General features: G+C 37.4%; 1 protein-coding gene across 4 annotated transcripts in view; it reads right to left on the bottom strand.

Annotated features, from left to right (window-relative positions):
- The window catches only part of PLCB4 (phospholipase C, beta 4), a 94,668-nt gene continuing 84,040 nt past the window's right edge, over positions 1-10,628 (bottom strand). For 2 of the 4 annotated variants that reach the window (XM_010574816.1, XM_010574815.1), the window contains 4 exons: positions 9,041-9,142; positions 7,224-7,281; positions 6,715-6,801; positions 1,766-1,834 (listed from right to left, as the gene is read on the bottom strand). In XM_010574816.1, coding sequence (XP_010573118.1) covers positions 1,766-1,834; positions 6,715-6,801; positions 7,224-7,281; positions 9,041-9,142 — 316 coding nt within the window. Of the gene's footprint in view, positions 1,835-4,600; positions 4,638-6,714; positions 6,802-7,223; positions 7,282-9,040; positions 9,143-10,628 lie in introns of all 4 variants that reach the window. The other 2 variants (XM_010574814.1, XM_010574813.1) reach the window with 2 other exon arrangements.

Here is a 10,628-nt window from a genome sequence, read left to right on the forward strand (position 1 = left end):
TTTTGCATTTTTAAGGTTTTTATTAGAGAAGTTGAAAGTTTCATCTCAGGACTGACAATAACATAATTATGTCTTTTCATTTATTTTGTTTATAGGAATATGTAGAATTTGTTTGTACAAGCATATACAACGAAGTAATTGGTGCTTAGTACATTGAAATCAGGAATCTGATTTGTTCTAAACTACCAGTTTTCCATGCAGTCATCTTTGAATTGGCAGCATGGACAATTTCCAAGCAGAATGCTTACATGCATTGTTTTGCAATATAACTACAGCAAGCTCTGGAAACATGCAAATTAACACATTAGCAAATTGTTTTTATATCTAATGGACATAAAAAGGTTATTCCTGATATGAAATTCTGAAAATCTGCATAAATACTTCTGTGTAAAATTAAATTAGTTATGTACTTTTCTTTTACTACAAGTATCAAGAATGCCCACTTAATTAATATACACACATATATATAGAGACCTTGTTATGCTAAAAGTCTTTGTAATTAATCAAACAATATTCTGTGCCATACATTTATTCAGTATTTACCAGCTATTAGAATGACTGTGATCATATAGTAGGTATTACAGTCTTAGTAGCATCTGTATCACATGCAAACATACTCTTAGCATTTTTGTTGACTAATTTTATCACGTGGCAGCAGGTATGTGATTTTCTACAATGCTGTGATTCTGAAGTGTATAAATACTTTTTACATTTTCACAGTTACAAACTTTTTGCCAAAAGCCATTTAAACAATCCTTAAGTTACAATGAACTGTAGTATCTGGGATCTGCAGCAACAGGATCAAAATGCAATTTCTATACAAGCAATGTAGGATGTAAACTTTTCTTAAAGTGCCTCGTACGTAATTCCTTAGAGCACTGATCAGTTTTGGCACAAATACACAGTATCTCCCTCATGCTAACCACTGCAGTAACTTTTACAGAATATCAGCTTGTTTCAGACATGATAGAGTTGATACGGCACTTGTGAATGACATCATTGGATTGCAGAAATATTCTGTCAAGTTACTATTACAGCTGATGAATTTGACCGATGACTTTGTACATATTGTACTTCTGAATATATGCAGTTAACTTTCAACTGCCTACAGTCTGCTGCCTGAAAATACTTTGAAATATAATTTTAAATTGCCCAAACTCAACTCCCTCCTTACTATACTGATTATTATGGTGACTTAGCAGAAGACCCAGTTCAGTGGGCTCGATGACATCAGGTGCCGAGCATCTGACGAGTTGTTGCTCATCGGGATCTGGCAGCATGGGGTTTCTACGTGATATATCACACATGAGAACACAAGTGATAAATAACATGACTTGACTACAGTTTTGTTGCCATTTGAGATGATCTTAAAAATATCTGTTGTGTTTCAAGGCTCTGATTGTGTAATTCTGATGCAGGCAAGCTGCCCGTTGAGATACAGAAAGGAATACAGGACTGGGTTTAAAAAACTGTCTTCATCTTCTGATTAGTGTTTTTCTGAACAAAGGAAATTCTTACGGAAATCCAACAAAGGAAATTCAGTGCCCAGTGTTAAAAAAGAAATAATGCAAACCTTAAGACTTGGTGGTCCGTAGCTACACTTTATATATTAAAAACAAAAACCCCACACCAACCTCCCCCCTGCCCCAAACAAAAAAAAGAAAAAAAAAAAAAGCCCACTTTTCAACCTCAGCAACATTATTTTGAATTTTGCTCTCATTTTAAGGATGCTGTGTTCTCCAACTTCAATTTGCTTGCTGAGGCTTTAGACCACTGTTGCTGGCCTGCGATCCATCTCTGCTTCCAGCTTCACCATCTGCTGCATCTCCTTTGCCTGCAATCCAAAATAACCACATGAAGCATTGCATTAGAGCTTTTGTTCAAAATGAAGTATGTTTTTATATGAGTGTCTGAGTGAAACACAGGCAAAACACACTGAAGCTATATGTAATAACATTATGTTTACCAGTATCATTTTGTTTTCAAAATCAGATGTAATTTTTATGTCTACAAATTCTTGGGAAATATTTTTGATCCTATTCCAAAACTCATGGGCTGACTTTCTGAACAAGTGTATGGTAAAATGCAGAAGCTCCAATTTGGGGAAGAAAACTAGGCAGATATCTTTGGGAATGTATGCTCCACTGCTGTTGTGCGAGTACTGCGATGTCTTACTTCCTGAAATGTTTAGAGAGTTCATTATGACCTGGACTTGTTTCTTCCATTAAGACAAAGAATGATAAAATCCATCAGTGTAACTAACATCTTCCTTGCAGTAGGCAAGATTTTTTAAATAACATTTTTTAAAAACCAATCTCCATCTGGCCTAGAGATCCTTATAATTACAGACGTGGTAGTTTTCACCTCAGGATTAGACTATTGCTATATGCTCCATGGGATTACACACACCGAATCCACCTGAAACTGTATCCAAATGCGTTGCGCAAAATACAGCAATGAACGTATGCCAGACCTCACTATAAACTCTGCATGCCTTGGGCTTTGCAGGCAGTTAAAGCACTGTGTACAAATGGTAACTGGCCTGGGAAACCCCTGCTTAGAGACAGCTTTTTTAATTCCCTTCCTCTCCCTCCCTTTCTCTCTCTCCCGCTTTCACAGACATGCACACACACAAATTTACTCCTCCCGTGGCTCAATCACAGATTAGAAGTTGCGCTTTGGTTTGAAACTCTGCAGTTTAAAGAACTGGGAGTCAGCATCTCTTCATTTTCTCTGAGGGCTCCCAATCTGGCAAGTTATTTAAATCCATAACCCTAAGGACTCTGAATAAATTGACCCAGAGGGCAAGCTAACCCATCTATCTTTACAATCAAGCTCCTGAGGATTAGGACAGGTTTAGGAAGAGGCAAACCAAGCTAATATTTTCTTTGATGCAACTGCTCTGTATCTGTCATGCAGGGAAGAATGGTTACTGGACTTGATTTACGTGAACTATGTTCCCCCAAAAGTTGTAAATGTTGCTTAGGGGACATAGCTATACAAGCTCCTACGTAAGGAGTCACCTATTCTGGATGTGCAAACATGTATTTGCATATACGAAAATGGGCAGATGTAGATCTAAAGTAATGAGATGCACAGCTATTCATTTTGTGAGGTAAATGTGGGCTTGTGCAGATGTGATATACGTGCCTTCTTGAAAAATCTAGCCCTGTACTTTCATAATCATCATCGTGGGGAAAAAAGTAATTATGATAATAGCAAAGCAACTGTCATAAATATGATTAAAAATTAATCAACGCTCTCCATTTAAATGAGTTAAAAGCTTGAAAGTAATGAAGAAATAATTTTAACATGAAAATATGGAAACATAATAAATAAATCAATATGTACAACCTCTTCTGAAATGTTGGCTGGATTTTGCCTGTGTGTGAAATGAAATTCTAGATAAAACAAAACCCTGTGGTTGTTTCTTAGTGACTCACACATTGCACGTTTTAGGCTTGCGACTTAATTACTGGCACATAGTGTCCTATAAATATTCTGCATGCCAATGTATGGTGTACGGAATTATTTTAGAGATAACTTGGCTTCAAAGAACACATTAGCATAGGACCAGGATGCCTGTTTTTGCTAGTCTGAGGCTGGGTCAGACAGTGCATTCTGCCGCGAACACACAAGCACAACACTTGAAGACAAGCCTTCTGGAAGGCAGTGTTGAAGCTACAATGAATTCATGAAGTGAGTGGCAGCTAATGGACTCTGCTTTCAAGATGCTTGTTCTCTAGTGAGACCTAAGACAGGCTAAGAACCATATACAGTAAAAGAAGAATAAAAATATTTTTTTTCCTAGCCTAACAAATGCTTTTTTCCCCTCATTATTTGTCTATAAATAAATGTTGTTAGAGTGGGTGCTGTCCGACTCGGTGGTGCAAGATGTTATCAATTCAAGTAATTCAGATCAGGCAATACCATACAACTGCATGTTCAAGCCTAATGCAATCATTTCCCTTGCTAAGACAGGGGTTAATAGAGATTTCTTGTGAGTAACGATTATTTAGGAAGCCACAGCAGCACAGCCACATGGTATTGCCATACCTTGTAACGTGTTGGATTTTGAAGTGAATTTTAAAGCACTGGAAGCCTCTCGTCTTCAGACACTAAAAAGCTATTTCTGGCCATCTAGTCTATATTTTGCTGTTCTTAGCATGGAATTGCTATTTTATTACCATACTAATATATGTGGATACCCTTTGTCTGACTATCAGCATTAGCAGTTAATCATATGTATGTTAACACTAAAATCGTTTTCTTAGATCAAAAGACACTTTTCACAGACACAGATTAGAACTCTAAGCGTATCTTTCAGTAACGACAGCTAATGTACAATACCGGTTAATCTCTAAATATTTCCTCTGCACATCACTGTTCATATGCATCTGAATTTGAGATGCTAAAGCACAAAAATACTGTTACTATTGTGTCTGGCTCAAATATCGGTGTGCAAACAAGATTAACATTGTGTTCACTATGTCAATGGTACTTCCCAATGGTTGCATTTACAAGGAGGGCTCCAATGATAATGATTTAATTTAGAAGGAAAGCACACTGAAATAATAGTTTGCTTATACGTCCATCCTACCTTGTGTTTGAGACACTGCATGACAGGATTTCAAAAGCTGTTTGTACAAAAATAATAATGTCAAAATTGAGTAATACAACAAGAAGCAAATTAAATGAATGAAAACTGAAGTGAGATTGAAAAACTAATGCAAGAAAAACATACATAAACCAAAACAAATTTAAATTCATAACAGTTTGTATTGAAGGCTGTTTCCACCCATAATTCTACTTTTCTGCATTGTATACTTGTATGAAAAATTTCTTCTCTTGTTTGATCAGGAAAAAAAAAAATCAGGTTTTGAAATTCTCATTAAACAAATACCACCTTTATCTTGATCCAGCTAGCTTTCATACATTAATGTGTATAACAACGAAACCAGACCCAGCTGGGGGTTTGCACTTGTGCACTTTTGGGGCTAAAAGGAAGTGGTCAAAACAGCAGGTATAAAAATATATGCTCTGACGGATCAAATTAGAGTGAGTTAAAAAGCTGTTAAGGACTACCCCTGTGGTGGAGGCCACCACATGCCCCCACAAAAGTGATAACCAGCACGTGAATGATCTTACTCCATTTAATCACTGACGATTTAAGCTGACTTCATCTCTGCGCTGAAATGGTGTATGAGCAAGCTCACATAGGCTGCTACCATCTCTCAGCAGCTGAAGCTGTACCCCAGGTGAGGGAAATATCTAATTGCTGAAACAGGTGACTCATTTAATGACTCACCCTTATTTCCCAGCAATCTCCCCCCCTTATACGTGACATATTTATCACATTGTGATTAAAAGCACAACTATAATCATTCCCTCTTGTCCTTATGTTTTTAAAAATTGGATCGAAAGCCCTCTGAAGCCAATGGAAAGAAACCACTGATAACACCTCTCTCTCATCATTTTTTGTCAACTAACACAGTTTACAGGGAGTTCTCTGTCACGCTCTCTACAGTGATGCTACAGATCCACTGTAGCCCAATTGCTTCCCCTGCCTTTTGATCACGGGCAGATATTGCTCAGGAGCAGACTGACTGACAGATCCATTCATGCTGGATGTTAGAGATGGTGTCTACAGAAATCCTGTGAGGGAACAGACTAGGAATTTTGGTTGTTGTCCAGAAGGGAGGTGGAACGATCAGAAGACAGAGCCATGGTGGCTGGGGTTCAGCGGTAGCAGCTGCCTGCAATCCTACATGTTGTCACCCCCCTAGAAGTTAACCAGGCTGCAGCTTTTGGGGCTGTAGGACTCTCCTGACAGTGGAAATACTTGATTTGCATGTACTCTTTTCTTCCCTCCCCCTCTGCAAGATGGCTTTAATTCATACTATAATGTCTGCCAGAGAGTTCAAGTTCTGAATGTTTAATAAACAAAGAAGTAAGTACAGAACCCTTGAGAGTAATGGGTATTAAACACACCTCTCTCACCTCACTGAACTGCTGGGTATATTCCCCTTGCAATTTACATTTGTGGAAGTGCAGTACTGCAAGTCCATGCAATTATTACAGCTCTGCTGGCTCAACTATTCAGCAAGGGAACTGCTCAGAACATAGTATTGCTTCTACCAGAAATAAGATTAGAAGTTTTTCAATTAAAAAAAAAAAGAGAGCTTATAAACTAGCAGAAAATAATAAGGTATTTTAATTAGCAAAGGGTGTACTAGTACAGATAAAAGTCCCCATGCTACTATACATCTCTAGAATCCAGTCCAAACTAACTGTCTCTTAGAGTTCAGAGATGCTCTGTGCACATATTTCACCTCTATTTTCCAATCAGCACTAGAAATGTAAGTTCCAAAATTAAGGAAACAGATTTGCTTGAGGTAGTTTTTAGAAGTAATTAAAATGGATATGTTGGGCCTTTTATGACTGTCATATCTAGCTAATAAGTATCAGTGTGGCTGAACAGCAGAAAGGACAGACTCTAGCTTAAGCAGTCTAGCTTTCACATGCTTATCTGAAACAGATCTGGTTCTTTATCATTCACCTCATCTCTTCATTTTAACTCCCCAAGTAGGTGAGTGACCATGAACAAGGTAATTTTCCCAAGTTCGGTAATGACTTACATTCAGAAGCATTCTACTCAGCCTGATTCTGTTTCCACTAGTTTGTTTTTTCTTTTAAGCCTTTAAAATAAGATACCTGCTCATTCTGCTTCTCCAAGACTTCTAAATGCTCAAGTTGAACTTTTTTCAACTGATCCATTTCTTTTGACTGCTTCATTGCCAGCTGTAAGCATGAGAAAATAATGGGGGGAAATGTAACACATTATTAACAAGTAAAATAAAAACTTACTTGAAACATACACATACATACACTGTTTTGCCCCATTTGGATGGCACAAAACATCACAGGAGGCCTATTATATCACCCAATCTTAAGAAAAGCTATTAATATAACAACTTATTTATATTATACATATTACATATATAATATATATTACATAAAAGTAGAAAATACACAACAATGAATAGTTGTTAATTTAAAATAGCTTACTCTTCTATAGATCTTAGATCTTTTACACTACAAGTATGTGGAACAAAGCAAGGACAAACATCTGTTGGTTTACTAGAACTGGATTCTCATCACAGAGAAATTAAAATGAATATCCAGAAATAGTGCCCAGTGATTTTTGTCAAGGTTATAGTTACCCTTTTTCTTTCTTCCAGGAACTTTTTTGTGTTGCTGCTGTTCAGTTCTCTGACTCGCCTAAAAAGATGCAAATGTTGTCCATGAAGACTCATTAGAAAAAAAGAAACCCAAAAGCTAAAACAGAGAGAATCACAAACTCATAAGGTATATTTTGGTTTCTCATTGTCTGTACCATGTGGGACTAATGGCAATTAGTCCTCTGCCTATGCACCTTTACACTTAAAGGTTTCCAAGTACATTGACAGGATGATGGAAGACTTGAAAAAAAAAAGACCAAGACTGTTGTAAATGAAGTTTGCTTTTTCCCTTACTCAAGAGTGGTTGACAGAACTTAAAAAAAAATGTTTAATTCATTTGTGTATCACTTACTGCACTCTGCTCTCAATTTATTTTGGAATATAAAAAGTCCTACATCTCTTAACAGTAGTAATGGAAAAATCATCTGATGATCATCAGTAAAGTTACAGCTTACCAGGACTGTAAGGTTCTTAAAGCTGTTATTTAAGCAAAAAGATAAGTATACAATTAATATTTACATAAAATACCTAACTGCTAAGTGTCTCTTCCTAAGATTTCCATCATGAAATATACCAAAAATAGTTCAAAGAGCTGAATCAGACTAATCGCAAAGCCTGAAAACCAGAACTGCATTCAGCCTGCTTTCATATCTGGGAACAGATTTATCTGGGAGTCATTAGCTGAGGTCTTACATTAACTACGCATACAGTTACCAAGGGCTCCGACAACTCGTCTTCCTGATGAGCTATGAATGTGTAACACTCCAGGGACTTAGTTCAGTGGGAACAAATTCAAGCCTTTTGACCAAAATAGCCCAGTGCCAAGGAAGGAATGTAAAAGAGGAAAGAATGAGCCAGATGGCAAGCCCAAAGTGAAGGGGAAACCCTGAAGGCTTGTGAGACATCATTACATAGACTCTGCTTTTGTCTATTTAATTGGAAACTTTTAGGATAAATAAAAGAAACTTAAAATAGCTATAACACAGATCAGTCCTCCAAAAAGTCTCAGTAGCTAGTACTGTCATGTGTCTCTCTCGTCTCTCAAGTCAATTAAGGCTGTCATCCCTAAACATGCTGTGAATAACCCACTTTTGCAAATGCAGCAGTGCCCTTGCTTTGCTGAGCTTGGGTGCTGGCCAGGTCTCCAACGCCAGCACATAATGAGGGGGAGAGCTGCAGTTCAGTTCAGGAGTGGAGAAGCAACATGTGTGCTGTTGTGGAGTATATCTCATGCTTCTTCACTCCTATCTGCCATCATCTGCTCTGCTGATTATCATCACTTAGCACCCCTTCCTTCTGTTTCACCTCTCCCCCGTGTAGATGGAGTTGTAGATGAGGGAGAAAGCCTTTCTTTTGCACCATCTCCTGTCATTTTAGTGATGCTGCCTCTCCAGTTATTCTAACTACAACTAGAACCAAACCTCAGACTCCCTTTTCAGTATAGCCCTCATTTAATTTAAAAAGCAACAGCAGAAAAGTATAATGCACTTTAAGTACAATAATTAAAACTCTTACAGATGTGTTTCAATTTAATAGTGTGATTAGACCTATATCAGTCACAGCTGATGAGTATAAGGAACCTTTTTATTTCCCTGATCAGGGCATTACATTTATTGAAAGGATAAATACAAGAAAAGCAACATTTTTCCTAAAATGGTCATCTAAAAATATATTCAGCACAATCATTAAACATTGTTTCCATACATAAAAGCATAGTTTTAATAGAATTAATCCGTGAGTTCACCTGTCAGCCTTTGACAGCATTCTTCCCTTCTCAAGAAGGGAAATCTGATACTTACCTCTCTCTTTCAGCTTTATTTTTGATAGATTTGTCTTGGCTTATGGCTTTGCTGTTTTCCATAGATATTTTAGCCTGGTTGGCACGCATTTCCTTGCTTTCCCTAGACAGAACCAAAGAAAGTCATTAATGCCTAAGATGCAATTATTTTCGAGGTTGGTTTCCTGATACTACTCTACACTGTGGTTAATTTTGTCCCTGAAGCATTAAGGAAGAAGAAAGAACAAACCATACAAAAACTGCCTTCCTTTGGGCAGACGTCACACAATTTGAGCAAGCATTCCGAAATCTCCATTTGCTCCAGAGAATATAATCTGAAAGATCAGTTTAAAGCATTTTTACACTTTGAATGTTACAAAAGGGTATAAAATACTCTCTTTTCTCCCTAGTATATAAGAATTGTCTGAGTGTAAGCTACTATCAGCCATTGAGAAAATGCAATTTGTCTTTTAGAACTGCCTAAAAAATTTATAAATCCTGCACTCAGAACATGACTGCAATACGAATTGTAGTAATATTTGCCAGTTGTGGTATGAGCTGACAGACTTCCTTTTAAGACTTCTACTTTGGGCCTGTGTTTTAGACCATGGTCAGACTTGTGTTCAGTTTCTCTTTCTGACTCCGTGAGCCTCGTAGCCTCTCCTGTGAAACAAGATAGCTTTAACAGGAGGGTGGCAATCACCTTCCAGGGGTAATGTCCCGAGTGGTGTGGTTTGACTCAGGACTTGGAAGACCTCTTCAGTGTTTCAGCCAGTGCAGTAGAAAAACAGAAAATAAGTAAATAAATATCCTGTTGTTTCAAAAAGAAAAAGAGATTGATCCTTTGTTGGAAATAACAGCACAGATGCTGACTTTCAGAAATGGCTTATGAACTGTGAGTGAGCAGAAGGCTTTTGGTGACACGTAAGCCAGCCAAGCTCCAGAAAGGCTGTCCCTGAAGGCTAGCTCTTGCTTTCTGCCTGCTTAGCATTCCACCTCTTGCAGCTCCTGATCTTAGAGTGTTTATTTAAGCAGGAATTATATATGGAAATTAGGCAGCGAATAACAAATTGTAAAGTCCCCAGTAGTGCATAAGCATCTAAAAGTTACCCATTGCAAGCCAAGGCAGTGCCTTAGTCTCTTTTTCTGGACATGAACTTAAGTAGAGTGCTAAACCATTATTGTACTTATTAACCCAAAATTCTAAGTAGTTTGTATGCACAGAAGAGGAGGGGTGTGGCACAGAACAGAGTGCTTAATTTAATGAAAAGTTGCCTCTGAATCTTTTTTAGCTGTCTTTCATCTCTAAAAGACATTAATCATTAAGCAGCATGAGAAAACTTTGTTCCATAACTTACATTTTCCACAGTTTAAATTTTTTATTAAAGAAATGCAGTGCTTTTTTTTCTCTTCCAAGAGTTCATAAGGTGAAACATTTCCTGAATACAGATTTAAATGCAGTGGTATCACAGCAAAAACTAAGACTGGGTTCTAAAAAGTGTTGCATTGAGAGCACATTTAATTCCAACTGTCCATTCTCCAAATAAAAGCTTTTATATTCTATACTGAATTTGAAGTAATTTTCAAGAACCCCCCCCCCCCACCCCCCA

Source organism: Haliaeetus leucocephalus, unplaced genomic scaffold, assembly GCF_000737465.1.
Source record: "Haliaeetus leucocephalus isolate CR32 unplaced genomic scaffold, Haliaeetus_leucocephalus-4.0 Scaffold450, whole genome shotgun sequence".
NCBI lineage: Eukaryota > Metazoa > Chordata > Aves > Accipitriformes > Accipitridae > Haliaeetus > Haliaeetus leucocephalus.